Source organism: Watersipora subatra, chromosome 4, assembly GCF_963576615.1.
Source record: "Watersipora subatra chromosome 4, tzWatSuba1.1, whole genome shotgun sequence".
Classification (NCBI taxonomy): Eukaryota; Metazoa; Bryozoa; class Gymnolaemata; order Cheilostomatida; family Watersiporidae; genus Watersipora; species Watersipora subatra.
This window is the reverse complement of record NC_088711.1, coordinates 56,090,923-56,109,800: the sequence shown is the minus strand read 5'-3', so window position 1 is coordinate 56,109,800 and position 18,878 is coordinate 56,090,923. Positions and strand designations below refer to the sequence as shown.

At 35.3% G+C, this 18,878-nt stretch overlaps 1 protein-coding gene across 1 annotated transcript; it reads left to right on the top strand.

Moving 5' to 3' along the window:
* Positions 1–129: 129 nt before the first annotated feature.
* LOC137393976 (sorting nexin-19-like) lies at positions 130–18,878 on the top strand. The gene is made up of 10 exons (XM_068080693.1): positions 130–154; positions 1,939–2,099; positions 2,887–3,019; positions 4,103–4,322; positions 5,657–6,555; positions 7,630–7,783; positions 11,205–11,376; positions 13,226–13,354; positions 14,800–14,905; positions 18,015–18,878. Exons 2-10 carry the CDS (start codon positions 1,995–1,997, stop codon positions 18,638–18,640), a joined length of 2,544 nt encoding a protein of 847 aa, XP_067936794.1. The 5' UTR covers positions 130–154; positions 1,939–1,994; the 3' UTR covers positions 18,641–18,878.

The window sequence follows — 18,878 nt, the reverse complement described above, 5'->3', positions numbered from 1 at the left end:
GTTGCAGCAGTTAATGCACACGATCATCACAGAATTGATATTGCTGTGGCACATACGTACTTTGATATCAAATTCAACAGCGTTTGTTTGAGTTAGGACTGTTTTATCTAACCTTCAACGATTAATTATTTATACGTGCGTTCTAAAGCTCGTGGTAAATTTGCTTGCCATCACTTATTGCTGTAATTTGATTCTTGCAAGTACCTAATATATGTACAACTGAAACTTGCGTTTGCAGTTTATCAATTCATTATGTATACCTTTTATGTTTGCATTTGCATCAGTATTTGCTAGAACTAAAATTACAATACTGGAAACTCTGCTTTAGGAGGAATTTCAGTTTTGACTGTAATTAAATAAACTGTCGGTTACTAAACTATCATTATTCAAATCTTACTTTAACTCAGCAAATATAGGACGTTGAGCGACTTCTGTGCGTTACGTTTTGAGTAATACTACTAGTAAATAGCCGATATTTTGGGGCAGTGTAGTAAAAAAAACAGAAATCAATTTTATTTAGACCATTTTTCTTCAAAAGCTTTGCTTGTTCAATTTTGCATCGCATTCTAACTCGAAAACTGCCAGCTTTAATAGACAAAGATTAGTCCAGATTGTATTTGGTTCACTGCTAGTTAACCAATGTGCGATATTTAATTTTTTAAAGGTTTTTCCAGTCTGCTATCACGCTGTCTAGCATTTTGTCAAAGGATCAAATACCTCCATCTTATATGAAAGATAGACTATAGGTTGACAAGTGATGTCGCTTTAAAACAATAGCTTAGCCTGCAAACATTGATGATGCTGGCTAAGAATTTTAAGCTTTTTGTAAGAACTCTTTATGTAACAATCTATAAAAGTAAAGAAGATTAGTTACAAAAATCTGCTTGAGATTGTTAGTTAGTAAGTCAACCTGATTTTGTATAAATGCTATACAAAATGTATAGCATTTATGTATAGCAATTTTGATCAGAAAATAATTTTTTTTATTTAAAAACCATTTTTCATATATATCGCAAGAGATATCAGTTTCAAGCTATTTCCAATTTTTTAAGATTTGTCTGTTCGAGCAACTGCAATACTGACTGCTCTCCTTTCACTCATCAGTTTCAGAAAGAGCCACTCAACTTTGTTAGTTGCTAAAATTATCCTCTTTAACTTGCAGCACTAAAATTATCTTAGATACTTTTGTTACATTGGCTTCCCCAAGTAATTGAACTTTGTGCCGATGCACCTATTATGGCTAAGACTGATCAAGCTTTGAGCTGATAAACACAAAAATATGCTTTTAGCAAAAATAGTGACCTTGTTTTCAATTATGTATAATCGGGAGAAGGTTTGCATATTTTTAGCTCTTTTGCAGTTGGCACACATTGATTCACTTTTGTATTTAGAATAAAAATATGTTTTTAAGAGATGATACTAAAGAGACAAAAAATAGTTTTTTTTAGCTATCTTTATTTGAATATTATACATTTTTTGTTTAGAAGATATTGAGAATATCTGCATAAGAACTTTGTACAATAGAGATTTAGCGTAATCCCTCATGTTTCGAGGTTAATCAGCACCGGCAACTTTTCTGCTTTCCGATGAAAATTGTTAACATTTTTCTCCCTTCTTAGGTTTAATGAACCATTTTGGGGGGTCAGGGTGTTTAAGAGACATGATGGATGGTTTCACAAGCGCTTTGCATTTTTACACTTCACAAAACAGAAAGATAGTGCACCACAGCGATTTTTACCACGATACTCGCGGGGCGATTTCACTTGATCTAGATATTTTAGTAGTCGAGATATTTATATATTTCACTCATTTTTATTTCAAATAAATATTTTTACCACACAAAGTACTAAAACTGTAAAAGCTGAACCGCAGAAGTATCGAGGGATCACTGTAATTTCGATGAAAATTATATATTATAGTGTGATGATATTGTTATAGAGGCATGGCTTTCACCACCTCGCCATTCACCATCTCGCTGCTGGCTTATTGACATTATGCCACTCCGCAACAAGATCTGGGATGCATTTATGCTTTATACAACAACCCAGCTGCTCTTGATTTCTGCTATTATTCTTCTTCTATTGGCAATTCCTTTTGGGGTGGGTAACTATAGCTGCCTTTTCACCGATTAACTAAAGATTCAGTTAGGTATAAGTGATTTTGTACATGAATCAGTAAATTAGAGGTAAGTTTATGGAATTCCATAAATTAAATTTAATTAATTTAATAGAGGTGAATTTATAGAATTGGAGGTAAATTAAAGGTACATTCATGGAAGTAGGGATAAATTCATGGAATTAGAAGTAACTTCATGGAATTGAATGTTAATTTGTGGAATTAGAGGTAAAGTCATAGCATGTAGCAAGGTATAAATCAGGTTTTCTGGTCATATACTTAACTATATGGAATTATGGCTGTGAAATTAAATATTGCTTAAATAATTCTAAAAATAGGAATTAACAACAGCAGGATTGCAGGTCCAATCCCAGCCAGAGGCAGCATTTTATCTAGTAGTATGTTTGATCTAGCTTTTACTGTCCATTGACAAATTGCTTTTTAGTCTTGTCAGCAAGGCTGCATTAGCTTACAGCAACTTAATGTAAGAAAAAATTTAATTTCATGTAATTTTGAAAATAGACAGAAAAAGCCTTTCTCAATTTAGTAAGCAGTTTGGTACTATCAGAGCTTTCAAACAGTGCATAGTCTGGCTATTATGTGCGTATAACTTTGTATCGGCAATCATCAACAAAATAATGCTTTTCATTACATACTAAAAGAGAGAGAAAATAAAAAGACACAGAAACAGAAATGTTTTAAAAGTTGGTAGTTGTTTATTTTTTATACGTGTTAGTATAATCTCATCGCCAACTCGAATTATTTTTACAGCTGACGTTTGTTGGGATAGTGTTGGCAAGCTACATTCTATCTACTCTTTTCTGGCACCTCAACCTCACCAGCTTCCTTAATTGGATCACATGGCCTCAGTTTTACAGCTTAAAGAAACATCGCAACTACTCAGGTACTCATTCTACTGATGACTTCAAATTTGTGTCATTATTTGCCACTTTTGATATCAATTGATATCAATATCCTGAATCAATTGTATTAATGTTATGCATTTGCAGTTTCAATGCATTATATGTCTTGCTTATACAAATAATGTGAGCCTTTACCATCTGTAAGTTTTATCGAAGCGTTCCTCAAATAAGTCAAACAATCAGGACATGCAGGTTTTATTATTGTAGTTTTTTTAAGAATGTATTTTTTCAGGGCTTGCAGGGCGCACTAAGATGCGTTTTCTTTCTTCATCGCTAATGTTCACATTTATTCGACAATATATTTTTCTTAATGATTTTTAGTATGCAAAATATTCTGTTCAGTTGAGTGAATAATATTTTTGTTTCAAAAATTGGACACAAATTTATATTGGCAAAAATAGATAATTGCTTATTTAAAAATCTTTGTTTTTGCAAGAATTTGTACACAAGTTTCTTCACAGATAGCCGGTGTCATTTACAGAATTTCTATGAGATAGTAGTCTTTGAATATCACTGATGATTAACAAAATTGGTCATGGAAGTACTAGGTTTCCTTGAAATATAATGCTATTAGAATAGAATTTTTACTTTTTATTTAGTGACCAAATCTACCGAAAAATTGCATTATGTGTTGGCATTTGTTACCAAATCTACTGCAAAAAGTTACATTATGCATCGGCGTTGATTATTTAGTTTCAAGAAATATATTGTTCAAAATTGGTTATGCGTAGAGTGGGTATATTTGCATGTTCTATTGTAATAAGAAACTGAGTTTGGAGAATTGGGCTATATATTTATAGATAGCTCTTATTATAAGAAAATACTCACTCTCTTCTTTGGCTACAACTGCTCATAAATTAAATCAATGTTAATTCTTCGGCAAGTCTGATGGAGATCTGATAGCTCTCTTGTCAAAAATTTGGCATGTCAAAATTCTCTTGAGGTTGCAAGCTTATGTCAAATTATTAAAACCTTCTGTAACAATAATAAAATATTGGCTCTTGGAAGTTTACTGATTCTAAAGGTCTAATCTCATACTCTTTTTTTCTTCTGCTATTTCCCAGGAGTGGTGCATGAGGTGGAGCTGATCAAGAAATTGATTTCCAAGTCCTTCATTGAAAGTTGGACTGAACCGCTGGGTGTGGACGAGCGGACGCAACAGAAAGTTACTGAAACTACATTTGTAGCTATCGATCGGATCTTAGCTCTAGTCTCTACCAAAAAGTTCAACATTTTCACTTTTCTCCGAGATCTCATCCATGGAACACATTTACATATTTTGTGGTAGGTGCATCGCTCACTACCCTTTTTCCATTATCTCCTATGAGCTGAACTCACAGGTTAAACGACATGTGCTTTAGATTAATCTCATTAAAAGTGGTACAGTCATACCTCGACATGCGTTCTAGGACTAAGCTCGCATGTCAATCCGCTCGTATCTCAATGTCATATACTAATTAATCCATTCCAATACAATGAATAACCACCTAAACAGGATATCACGATTGAAAAACATGTTTTTATTGTTTTGATTGGGTACCTATGTTCCTAAAGTGCAACAATTACCTATTTAGTGGTTATAATTTGCAATAAAATGTATACTATGTACAGTACTGCATGGAGTTTTTAACTTGGAAACAGAAGTTGTGGCTAGCAGCGGTGTGAGAGAGTCTTGACAGCAATGCATTCGTTACACTACATTTTTGTGATGTTACATAACACCGTATAAACTTTGAATTTAAATTAAATGTATTTAGCGTACTAAACACACATTTAAAGCTAAGTTTTAATATTTTACTTATTTTAATTTTGTCATCGTTTTAATTTGTTGTTATCAGTTTCCGGTTTAGCGCTTTTTGCCTCGCTTTCACTGTAACGTTTAGCTGACCTTTTTAAAGAGATTTTCAAACTGATACAACGAGAGAGACTAAGCTGTTTATAATGAAAGCGGCCTCTCGCATACTCAGCCAGTTAGTGGTCATAAACAACCAACTCGTGTGTTCATATCTCAATAGTTTCTCATATCTCAAGGCAGTAAATTGCGCCAAAATTTGCTCGTATCTCAATTTTCTCGTATGTCTGGGCACTCCTATGTCAAGGTATGACTGTATTAGTAGTAGGAACAGTAGTCGTAATAGTAGTAGTAGGAGTAATAGTAATAGTAGGAGTAATAGTAGTAGTAGTAGTAGTAATAGTAGTAGTAGTAGTAATAGTAGTAGTATTAGTAGTAGTAGGAGTAATAGTAATAGTAGGAGTAATAGTAGTAGTAGTAGTAGTAATAGTAGTAGTAGTAGTAATAGTAGTAGTATTAGTAGTAGTAGGAGTAATAGTAGTAGTTGGAGTAATAGTAGTAGTAGTAGTAGTAGTAATAGTAGTAGTAATAGTAGTAGTAGCAGTAGTAGTAGGAGTAGTAGTTGGAGTAATAGTAGTAGTAGTAATAGTAGCAGTAGTAGTAATAGTAGCAGTAATAGACTATACTAGTACTATACACAGCATACTAGCATTTATGTCAGAATCAGAAATGCCCATGCTCTGTATTTCCGTAAAAATTCCGTTCTATTGAGAGGACAAAACTATCATGTCTTTGGCTAATCTTGTTGCTTGCTATTCTGTTACAGTTACCAGAAGGCCAGTGTTAATCCAATGCCTCGCAAGCAGCTCACTCCCTCAGATGCCAGCCTCGCTGTCAGCACCAGGTTTCTCAACTCCTCGATGGCTGATTGGAATTTAGCGTATGACATAGAACAAGAAGGTTATTTTAGGGAAGTCATGTACCAGGTTCTATGGAAGTATCTGCCAGTTGAGGATTTGTCCCCTCTTGCATTGGAAGCTATAGCTGCAATCATTTCTGACAATGTTTTCCTACAACTTGTAGAATATTTAAGTCAACAACAAAATCTCTTGAAGCTATTGATTCGGGTTCTTTCCGATGACTTTGAAAATTTGCTCAAGTCAGCAGAAATAAAAAAAGTGGAAGTGAGTTCAGATACAGAGAGGGAGTCAACTAGTTATGATTCAAACTCTTCTAGGGCAGACACTCCGATATCCGATGATGACGTTGACCTTGAAAATAACAAAAAAGTAGAGACTGTAAATGCTGAAAACAGTGAAGGTGGATTCGAATACATATCCGAGGATTTGATGAAATATTTTAAAATTGCGCCTAGTAGTGCAGGCTTACCAAATGAACAAAGAAACGCATCGGTTGACAGCGACTTAGCGAAACATTCCAGGATGCCAGAGCGACCGAAAACCATGCCCGCACTTATGATGATGCCAGCTGTCAGTGTCCAAAACACTGATACAATTGCTGATGACCCAGGTTCGGTGCAAACATTTACTGATGTCAACAGTTCTGGCAATGCCCCAATGAGCTCTCGAACTCGCACTTCTTCGCATGCTTTTGTTCAAGACAATGACAGCGTACCAGCAAGAAATCATACATTCAGAAGAGTGAAGTCTTTGGATAGTCCATCAAGTGATATTGGATCAAGTTTTCCCCAATCAAATGACTTATGTGAGTTAAAATCGGTATATCGCAAATTTTTTGCGATATATATCGCAATATTTTTATACCGCAAATATCCCTGTTTTACTTTTCTTTAGGACACGTCTTTTGTTCTTTTTCATTCAGAATCCTCATTCCGAATGCGTTAAGACAACTCCAAAGTACCAGCGTTGGATGAAAAAGACAAAGGAAAGCACTGCTTGAACAATTTTTTATTGCTACTAGTTCAATTCTGCGATAAAAGTTTCATTTGTTTTTACTAAAGGCAGAGTATCAAGAGGTCATTCTTAATTTTTCGTGTAACTCTTGCAGATGGATGCACATGTCTGTGACAAAGTTTTGTAAATGTATGTAAATTTACTGTCGTCAGGGTAGATAACAGCATTGGCAAGTTGCCATATTATTGCTTGTAGAACAGCATGATGCCAATGAAACAAACATATAATCCCTAGATATATAGCTATTTGCGTGTTTGTGGTCATTTTGATGTATATTAATATACTAGATGAATGCCTGGCGTTGCACGGTTATTAAAAAATAGCTTATAAACATCGGCGGTAATATAGTTGCCTACCACTTGCTATTAGCCTGGCCCATTGCCAATGCCTATCTTGAGTAAGCTAGTATCCGTATTGGTAAACTTACTAATAAGAGCCATGAGAGCAAGCTTTAGTGATGTTGCGCGTAATGTAGGTCGCTATGCGCATTTTTACCCAGATAACGACTCATACCGCCCAATGAATCCATTGCATTTTGCGTAGCTCAATGGTTTAGTTTATCGGCTGGTGAACGGGAGGTTCCGAGATCAAATCTTCTTCGATTCAGATTTTTCATTGATACTAATCACTATAGTTGGACAGACGAATGACAGATGACAAACTTTGAAGTTTATATATATATATATATATATATATATATATATATAGATTAAAGATATAAAATATATTTCAGTATATTTATACGTCGACCTGGAATACATTTAGTTGCCAACTTCTTACATTGGCTTGAACTTCTTTGTAAACTGAATGATTGTGTTAATGAAGAAGTTAATGTTGTGTTTATCAAAAATATTTCTTCCTTTAGTCGTTAAATTTCGAGATTTGTCGATTCCGTCGACAGTGACGAGGACGGAGCGACGCAGTTCTGCCAAGTACACGCTCTATGTCATATGTTATCAGGGAGTCTATCGCAACGAGAATGGCCTTGGGACCTACAGCAAAGAGTGTAAAGTCTTCAGGTAGGTCTTTGACCTTTTTTTATACTATTTTTCATCCCCTTGTGAAGGCAAAAGTTTTCTAATTGATCTGATCAGGGTAGAAATTATAGAAAGGTGTCAATGATGCCGTCACTGGTATGGCAGCAGAGATTGTACAGTTGCAATAGCAAGTTTATGGATCCAAAATCAGTCTTTCATAAGGTTCAGCTAGATACTCTTAACTTGGTGTTTACTTTTGTAGCAATTTCTCAAGTCAGTTTGCTGGAAAACTAGTCGTAGGCTAATATATGATTTATAGGATAAACTTTTGTGATGCTATACTTTTCATCTTTGTTATCACCACAGAAAATAAGACTTGACTAAATCACATTTACATAACTGCCAGATTTTTTCCTTGTTTTCGCAGGATTTACAGCAGAATATTTTTGACTTTAGTTTATACTTTGATATTTGATCATCTTCCTGAAGCTTTTGCATAAGTTTTTAACTTTTTTCAAAATGTTAACCAAAGTTTGGCCGTCATTATCGACATTTCTTCAAGGTTGGTCAGTGCATATGGTGCCAGTATGAAGGTAAATGCCATCCATTTGCTAGTGAGTCCAGTTGCTAGCGAGTCCATTCGCTAGCCAATCTATTTTCAGTGAGTCCAGTTGCTAGCCAATATTTTTAGTTAGCCTATTTGCTAGTTAATCTGTTTTAGTGAGACCATTTGCTAGCTAATTTATTTTTAGTGAGTTCGGTCGCTAAGCAACTTATTTTAGCAAGTCCATTTGCTTGCCAATGTCTTTTTTGTGAGTTCGGTTGCTAGCCAATCTTTTTTCAGTGAGCCAAGTTGCTTGCCAATCTTTCTTAGTAAAGGTAAGGCCACACGTATCGTGTAATTTCAACTAATCTGGGAAATTCCATTCGTACGAAATTTCTGACCTGCCACACGGAGTTTCCCCACCACGGATTCGTACGAAACTAACTTTCAACTAGCCAATCAGAACGCGGTGATAAATTGAAGCTGATTCCGTTTCAATCATTTGCTCCAGTACAAACATGCGCAAAAGAAAACGACCTTCAACATTCAACTAACCTTTTCAACCGACCAATCAAACAACGATTCGTAGGAATTTCTCATGTTTCGTCCAATTCAGGATTCGTTCATCGTGCGCAACCAACGATGGACGAATTCGTTCAAATGTCAATTCGTACGAATCGTTTCGTCCAAATTTTGCCGATTTCGTGAGAATTTTGTCTCGTGTGTCCCTACCTTAAGTCCATTTGCTAGCAAACCATTATTGTAGCAAGTTCAGTTATGAGTGGGTTTTTTCTTGTTTTGGCTATGAATACGCTACATGCTTCCCTTCCACACTTACCGGTATGTATCTTCTGGTGCAGCCTACTTGCTGTATTGGTGATAATACATTTATACTCTTATGATTCGCTGTGTAATCATGTATAGCATTATCTATGTGTAGCATTATCACATAGAGTACTATCGGTAGAGCATTATCACATAGAGTGATAATGCTACACATAGAGTACTATCAGTAGAGCATTATCACATAGAGTGATAATGCTACACATAGAGTACTATCAGTAGAGCATTATCACATAGAGTGATAATGCTACACAGAGTACTATCAGTAGAGCATTATCACATAGAGTGATAATGCTACACATAGAGTACTATCAGTAAAGCATTATCACATAGAGTGATAATGCTACACATAGAGTACTATCAGTAAAGCATTATCACATAGAGTGATAATGCTACACATAGAGTGCTGCAGTTTGTTATCAAGTGATTCAGCTAGTCATAGAGCGGCCTTTGTTATGAATTGTGTATGGTTTACATTCAGCTCATAGATTCATTGATATCTTCAAGACTGACTTGATGTCATTATCTATACAAGACCTCTATACAAAACTTGGTTCATTACGAAATCTACTTCCTACGTTAAAGCAATCTGATGTTGCTGTAAATATTCCCATAGCAGTACTTTGTAATTTGCTTACTATATTCTACAGCTGTTAATTAAGCTCCTAAATAAATACTGTAGGTATTTTTTTATATAGAAACTACTAGCCGAACGTCCAGCATTGCGCGGGTATTAAAAATCAGCTTATAAACAGTGGCAGGTAATGTAGTTGCCTGCCATTTGCCGTTAGCCTGGCCCATTGCCAACGGCTAATTTGAGTACGCTAGTATCCCTATTGCTAAGCTTAGTAGTAAGAGCCATGAGAGCAAGATTTAGTGACGTTGCACCGTAACACAGAGTGCTATGCGTATTTTAACCCAGATAACGACTCATTTTGCCGGATGAATCCACTGCAAAATCCATTCAACTGGTTAGTTTATCGCCTGGTGAATAGGAAGTTCTGAGATCAAATCTTCTGCGATACGGATTTTTCATTGCTAGATGCTAATCAGCTATAGCTGGACAAACTGAACAACAGTCTTTGAGATTTATATATATATTAGCTTTGCTACCCGGCGTTGCCCGGGTAGTAAAAAATGCTTTTGGACAGAAAATTGATTTGAATTTAACATATAACAACATTTGCCATTCTAACTTTCAAACTATAAATCATGAGAGAAGTGTGTCGTGCAGTTGAAATAAATTAAGAGAAAAATAAAAACAACTGTAAAGGTTTTCAAACTTTGACAAACAAGTGTACCTTTCAAGCTAGTAGTAGCCTGGCATATTGCCAACGGAAAACTCCACTAAGCTAGTTGATAAGGTTAGGCTTCCAATGCCGGTAAGCCATGACTTTGAGTCTGTATTGTTGTCCAGCTCAGCTGTTCTAATAATAGCTATAGCCGGATTTCCAACAGACGGATTTCCAACAGACGGACTTTGAAAAATATATATATAGATGTATAGAAGTAGATGATTTTACAAAAATGACATTTCTTACAAAAATGATTTTGCGTAAGAACTAAAGGGATAAATTAGTTTTTAGAGACATGCAAACGGTAGTGTAGGCTTGAAATTAGATGTGATGATAGAGGTACATTACATAACTTACTCTAACTTACACCGCATGAGGTTTACTCTAATTTACGTTATACATCTATGATAGTATGGTACATCTATGATAGTATGGTACATCTATGATAGTATGGTACATCTATGATAGTATGGTACATCTATGATAGTATGGCATACGGCCACTTTCTTCTTTTTCTCACCAGCTTTTTCACTTACACTTACCAAACTGCTATATTTAAAAAGCCTTCACATAATCATTTAAAATTAATTTAGATGCAAAGTAAAATATTTACTCTATGTGTTTGAAAAATTCAAATGTAAAGGTGAAGATAAGTAGATGTTTGATTGTGTTGTAACAGAGAACCAACAGGTGTTGATTCTCTGTACCATGTTGTGTCAGTTTAAAATGAATCTGGTTGTTAAGTTATGCAAATAAGTTCTAGTTGTTTTATGGTTTATAGGAGATTCCGAGAGTTCATCAACTTACGGGCACGATTAAAAAAAGACCCGCAGTACCAGAGTGCTCTTAGGGCTATTCAGAGTCCATCTTGGTGGCAACAAGTGACAATAAACACTCGAAAGCTTCAAGAGGTGGAAAAAAGAAGAGTTTCTCTCGAGAAATTCATCAGAGGGGTTTGTAGTAAATCTTTTTTCCTTTTATGTAAAAACCAAGTAGATACAAAAACTATAATAGTATCTTGTTAAACTGATCCTAAGGGTATATCATACTCACATCCAAGGCAGGCCTGGCACGGAAAGATGAGACAAGATTAAGATCAGCAATTGTCTTCCCCATCAGGTTTTCCTACATTACCAAGAATTAGTTGTGTTGAGCAGATCAGCACTGCTGCGAAATGTTTGTGTTCGTTGAACAGCTTTCTTGGAGGAACAATATTTACTGTAGTTAACATACTTGCGATTTGAATGATAGCGATTCCATTTTATGCCCATTCCATTCAGCATCCTTGTTACAATTATATCATCAAACTTTTTGTTTGATGATATAATTGGAAGCTAACACTCATTCCTTTTTCATTTTCAACAAACCAATTTGTCAGACAGATCTATCTAAATTCTTAGGTATTCTCATTGATTTTAATCTCACTTGGAAAAAACTCATGGAATATTTACTAAAACAACTGAGACCCTTATCAGGCTTACTCTACCGCACATCTGAGTATTTACCCCACAAACCTCTGCTTTTATTATACAATTCTATGGTTAATAATTAATTCTAAACTTTCATATTGCATTGAGGCATGGAGCAACACGCCTCCTACCCAACTTACAAATTTGATAACACTTCGAAAGCGCATGATAAGAACCATTCGCAAAAAACCCTGTCTCGCCTACAACAAACCTCTTTTTAAATCACCATCCATACTACCTATCAGTTCACTATATTCATACCGCATTATATTTTTAGCCCATCATGAATTTTATTGTTATTACATCCCTCGCACAATATATCATACCCAATTCTCAAATTTCTGTCTAAACCTCCCACAATCTTCTTCCCATGCAAGCCATTGCAGAGTGGCTTACCAACAGGCTATTTTTTGGAACCAACTCCCTAAAACTATAAAAATCATAAATAATGTGGCCAGTTTCAAGAAAAAACTTAAATTACATCTTGTAACAATTGAATAAAACCTAATTGCTCAAAAAATTGATTATGAGTACGCGATGAAGACAAGCCCGACGCCCCAACTAGCTGTGCTATTGCGTATTATGGGTTTCATCACTCTTCAAACTTTTTTTTCTTCTATTTAATTACTATTGTTGATGAAAATAAATCAAAAATCAAAAAACTAGCTAGATATTTAGTCAAGAATTGTTATACGCTAATGATGAATTAAACAATAGCCTAATATACTTTCCTCAGAAAGAATACAAAGTATCTGTTTTGACTAAGTTTGTCTTAACCTCGGCTAGTTAAGTATTTGTAGTATACACTCACTATCTGAGTTATGACCTAGATCGAAATCCCATCAACCAATCGTAAGTCAACATGGTTATAACCTTGAAGGTGTCTACTCAAGCACATGTGATGTGGATTGTGAATCCGGCTCAAATGTTTACAGTTAGAAATTGAAAATACAAATTAACACAAAATATATATATTAAATATATATATATTATAATATTAAAACTAGAAAATAAGACTAAAAAGACCAAAAATTAAAATACAATTTTCAGTTGCACACCATCTACATTTCTCTTCTGCGTACAGTATTTCCTGTTTGTGCTTATGTTTCCATGACGATATCCACTCAATCTGGAAAATCTGAATATCTGGAAATCACGAAATCTGCTGAATGTGGTCATAAATACAGGTGGGCGGATTGCACGAAGGTCGTAATTAAGCCAGTAGATATTTTGTTCATTAACGCATCTATTCTGATGAGCTTATTTTTTCGGTTGGTAGTATTGTCCCATATTCCTTTGAGACTAGGTTATAATGTCCAATTATGTTTTACAGCTTGTCTGGCAGCAAGTGTTGCACCTTTCCAAGGATTTAGAAGAGTTCCTTGGTTATAATGGTGGGGCTGAGATTGAGTTTGTTCAGGAGAAAGTGGAGATAATTCCTCCAGCTGCTCGCTTAGACAAGGTAGGTTGCCTCTGTGTGTTTTGTTGGTTACCCATCGAGTCTAGTACTAGTTAATTGGTTGTTGGTGGCAGCATCGGGTTTGACGACTTTGTTGGAGTATGTTCACATTCCTCATTGGAAAAACTCATGTGGATAAAATTCATTGAATGTTAGTAATTAATTTTTTAAGATATTTTACTCTAGGTGACTTTTGTAACCAAATCTACTGACAAAATTGCATCATGCATTGGCATTGGATACCGAATTCATCGATCATATGGCATTACGCTTTGGCAATCGATACCAAATCTATCGACAAAATTGCACTATGCGTTGGCACTTAATACCAAATTTACCAACAAAGTCACACTATGCATTGGCATGTTATTTTTATATACGCCAGTGATTTTTGATGTCTGATTGGTTTACTTTAAAGTATTAGCCAATAAAAGTCATTGTCGAACTGCTAAATTGATTGTTTTTTCAAATATTAAAAATTGATGAGCCTTTAAATAAAAATAATGGAAAGTAAAGGTCAGCCTATCCAGTTACTAACAGTTCTTGTCACTGGTGGATGAAAATGAAAAGTCATTATGTGTTGTTACTTAATTTCAAAATAGGTAATTTCTCAAAATCAAGCGCAATGCGAACTATCGGTATGATTTTGTGTCACAATATCGACACAAATGGGTTTCTGTAGTTATTACAAGTGCCACCAATAAGGTCATTCATACTAGTTGAAGATCCAGAACTGCAAAACTTCTCAATAAATCCTTGAAGGATTTGGGTTGATTAAAAATAGATCTGTTTTATTAGATTGTGAAGATATATATTGCATGTAGTATTTATATGGTATATAATCTTGTCTTGCTCTATCTGTGAAGAGCTACTGTAGAGTGTTGATACTGCGTTAAACCTTTTCTTGTCCTTAAGCCGGATACTACGGGTTCAAACCCTGGTAGCTGCACTTTTTTTTACTAATTTACTTTATACAGTATTTTTAATCTAAATGTGACGCAAAAATTTTTATTATGCATGGTGCATATGATTTTTAAATGACCTATTTTTTTTATAAGCTTAGCTAGTTTCTTTCAGCACATTTAGTCTATCTTTTTAAAAAATCGTAATGGTCAGCTAGCCGATGATGAAAATAGAACAGATGGAAATAAAATCTACTCCATATATACCCAAGTACGCTGAAGGGATAAGTGGGGCTCATGGGAAAGCAAACTCCTAGTTTGCATGCGTTTACAAAATCTCTAAAATGTTGAAAAACTTTCTTTAATCCCGTTTACATGGTTAATTACCTACAAATGTTATTTATTATGTTAGTTGTTCATTTTAGTATGAGAATAAATGATTTCTTAAGAAAATTCTGCAGGTTAGATTGAATTTATTTTGGTTTGCTCTTTAACTGGCCATTTTTATTATTATTTAGCCACCATAAGTTTTGTGTCTGCTAACAGAAGGTGATGAGGACTGTGACAGGGGTGTTTGACAAGGTCTCTGATAAACTCTCCCATCCTTATTCTCAGTCATCGGACAAAAAGGAACACAAGCGGCCAAAGTTTGGTAAGACACTAAAGGTCTAAGGGCAGACGAATCTTACTGATGATGTTATACAAAACTAGTCACGCTGAGGCTTTGATAATGGAGCCTTTTCTTCTTTAATACTTTGATGCCGGGACCTGAGATACTTGAGTTGTTTTATTATCACACCTTACTCCTGAAAAAACCTTGTTCGCGTATTTTCGCTTTGTTTCCTTCCACTTCCAGTTTAGGTAGGATTATAAAGCTTTGATCATTTGGTGCATAATAGGTTTTTACATAAACCGGTAATTCCGAAGTTTGAAGTCGATTGGAGTACTAATTCTCGAGATATCATCCAAATACTGAGGGCATTTGAAACTGGCAAAGAAATGAAAAATGGTTGCCGACAGGACATTACTTTCTAATGACACACTGAATGAAGTTGCTGGTTATGTTGCTCATTAGTAATAGACTAAAATATCTTATACATCTCATTGAAACTAAATGTTGGTGGCATCATGGGAACCACCCCTATACAACATCTAAGTAACTTAGCCAGCTGTATCAGCACGCTGAGAGCGCCTTCATTGCATCATATTGAGATGTAATTGTTAAGCCTGAAATATGGAAAAATACCAGCTATGATTGCTGTGGCTAGTAACATATAGTAGGAGTTAGTGTATATTCTGTATATAACAAGTGCAGACAACTACAAGGATTCATCTGTTTTTTTCTGTAATGCTTTGTCTCACAATCGCCTATTTCAATGTTGATTTGATGATTTCAACTTGAAATGATTGATTTAAAAAAGATAAGAATGCCAAAAAAGCTTCACAAAAATTTGTAGCCGTTGGCCTTAATTGCACACATGTCCTTTAATTGTCAATGTTATATGCGAATTGTTATATTTTTCTATCTATCGGTATCTAAGCAAAGCCAATATTTACAAAACTAGCTATCTAATTATTTAGTGTAGTGTATAGGTAATGCTATATAAATTATATACATAATTAATTATTGTTATATTTATGTATGTAACAATAAATATATATAATAAATATAGAATATATGTATAATAAATATAAAATACATACAAAACTACAGTTTCTAAATATAAAAATTGGTTTAGTATTGAGTTTTCCACCAACACCACTTATCTAAAACCATTTATCTATAAATAATCTTACAGGCTCATGGTAGACTAGTTTGTATATAAAAATCAATCAAGAGGCCTACATAGAACCCTGACCTGCCATGGCTTGTCTACATAGAACCCTGACCTGCCATGGCTTGTCTACATAGAACCCTGACCTGCCATGGCTTGTCTACATAGAACCCTGACCTGCCATGGCTTGTCTACATAAAACACTGACCCGCCATGGCTTGTGTGAGAAACATTCCACCTTGGACTAACAGGAGGGACACATCAAGGGTACCCCCACCCAGGTCAACGACTAGAACAGTGCTAACACCCTTTTTTGTGTGAAGACCATAGGCCAAGGCTGCAGCTGTAGGCTCATTTATAAAAACTCATTTACAAAACTAGCTATCTAATTATTTAGTGTAATGTATAGGTAATGCTATATAAACAGCGTATCCATTGTAAATAAGTGCCTGCTTGGGCAGGAGACTATTGTTATCAGTCTGCAGTTAGAAGTCATCATTTGTGTTTCATCTAAAATAATGGAGGAGTACAGTAGTAACTTGCCATGTTTACATCTTCCTCATCTCTAGTTGGTATTAATCCTTACTGTAATATGGGCGTGGCTAATACTGTGATATGGGCGTGGTTAATACTGTGATATGGGCGTGGCTAATACTGTAATATGGGCGTGGTTAATACTGTGATATGGGCGTGGCTAATACTGTGATATGGGCGTGGCTAATACTGTGATATGAGTGGGGCTAATACTGTAATATGAGTGGGGCTAATACTGTAATATGGGTGGGACCACAGTTGGAGATCAGGAATAAAATTGCATCATATGGGATTCGAACCCATAACAATGGGCTTCACCGCTGAGCATTATATCACCTGCTCCAATAATTCTCCTTTGTTTTAGATGTCTTGTGCGCATACTTATTCTATGTGCTTTATTGACGCACACATGACAATCTCTCACAGCTCACCAAATTGCCTGGATACTCGTGTTCATAATTTGAAATGAACTTGAAACACAAAGATATTTGCAGAGGATTTAGCCAATGAATAGATATACATAAAGTGAATTGTTTGAATTCTGAAACTATTTTCACATTTCAAATTATTTAAATCAGCTCCAAGACTAGAAATAGTTGCACTTCAGCAAAGGGACCCACAGAAAAGGGACTCGTAATGCGCAACTTGGACGCAAAAACCGATATCAATAATGAGAGAGACAGGCTGCTGCGCATCTAGCAACGTCATTTTGGCAAAGACATATTTTGCGGCTGACCTTTTTTACCTCAATTAAGTTTGGTCAATTTTAATCTTGAAACATCCTGGCAGTGAGATCAGCTAAAACATTAAAAACAATCGCAATTGATACAAAAATCCCGATACTTTCAGATCAAATATACTAAAGTTTTGTGTGAGTCCATATTTAAGCATTCTTCAAGCACCATGTGCTATACAATAAGAAAGCAGATATAATGAACAATGAATTTCTCATAAACAGTATTAGTAGAGGAGGATATATTGGAAAATATATGGCTATATCTGTAGCAGCTCATAACACAGTCTCATTTCCTCAGATGTTTGTATGAAATCAAAACATGTAGAAATAGTTCATGTGATTATTTTAGTAAAAGAAAAATAGAATAATACACCAATAAAATACGCGCTACACACAAAATGAAATATTTTGTAAACCGCTGTGAACATATCTGGACACAGCAGTTGAGTACTGAAAATGAGAAAGTGTCAGGTAGCTCTGACCATGTTGTCAGGTATCTTTGACCTTTCTTGAGGTTGTTCAAGTTTTGAGCTTTTGTTCAGCTTTTGAAGGAAAAACTGTCTGAAATGTTTTTGTTTGAGATCAGAAGTGTTCAAAGATTGAGGTTGTACTGTACCTGATTAGGAATAAATATGTGAATGGGTTAAATAGAACAAGTTACAGAGAACAAGGACTCAAAGTTGAATATTTTAATCCAGGGTATATTTCTACTGCAGAGCTATCCCATTCAATCGATGAAAAGATTCCAGTAATCTCCGTCAAAGAGACAATTCCTTCCGATCTCATTCGTCTGCTATCCAATCCGGATTTTCATAAAATCATACCTCCCCAGTTCTCTCTAGGAAATCAAACTCAAATCCTCCAGAATGGTGTCAGTTACGCAGAGACAGGTGAAGAGCTGGCAGAGAGTATCTTTCAGCTGGTCCTTCTGCTTCTGCAGCAGAATTTAGAAACAAGTAAAAACAAGGGAATAGTATCAACAGTCAAGTCATTCTTAGTCCCCTACCTTACCCAGTGGCTCACCAGAAAGGTTGATGTTTACACCTCTCCCCCTGAACTCTCACAGTTACTTAGACTATTCAGAGAGACTATCTGGCCAGAGACAGAGGAAACTCCCGTTGAATACGATATTGAGAAGTTGAAACAGATCGCCAAGCAGTGCGTAATCGATGAGCTTCCATCTCCGGTAGCTGCACTTTTGGAAGTTCCCATTAGGAAGGTGGTCGATGATGTTTTGGAAATGACATCACGAAAGGAAATCAATCAACAGCTCTGTTATACTTTAGCTAGTCATGTTTTTAACAACTCTCTCTCCATGTTATTGATGGATAATAATGTGTAAGATTACTACTTCTATCATATGTAGGAACTAACTCTTTATACTCTTTACTTTCGTATATGCAATCAATGGACTGACACTGCAATTGAAATTGTCGTTATATAGTTTCTATCATGGTAAGTTGGTCAGATCTGCAATGTTGAAACCACTTGAAGCTTGAGATATGATAAAAGTAATGTACCACTAAGTCTGTACTTATAGTGCTGGTATAATGGTTATAGCCATGTAACAATTTATTGTA

Bases quoted from the DNA above. Each gene is read 5' to 3' on its own strand.
- LOC137393976 (XM_068080693.1), top strand. From the start codon at position 1,995: ATGCCACTCCGCAACAAGATCTGGGATGCATTTATGCTTTATACAACA. The intron at 4,323-5,656 runs GTAGGTGCATCG...ATTCTGTTACAG, and splicing joins ACACATTTACATATTTTGTG to TTACCAGAAGGCCAGTGTTA. The intron at 6,556-7,629 runs GTGAGTTAAAAT...TTCTTCCTTTAG, and splicing joins TCCCCAATCAAATGACTTAT to TCGTTAAATTTCGAGATTTG.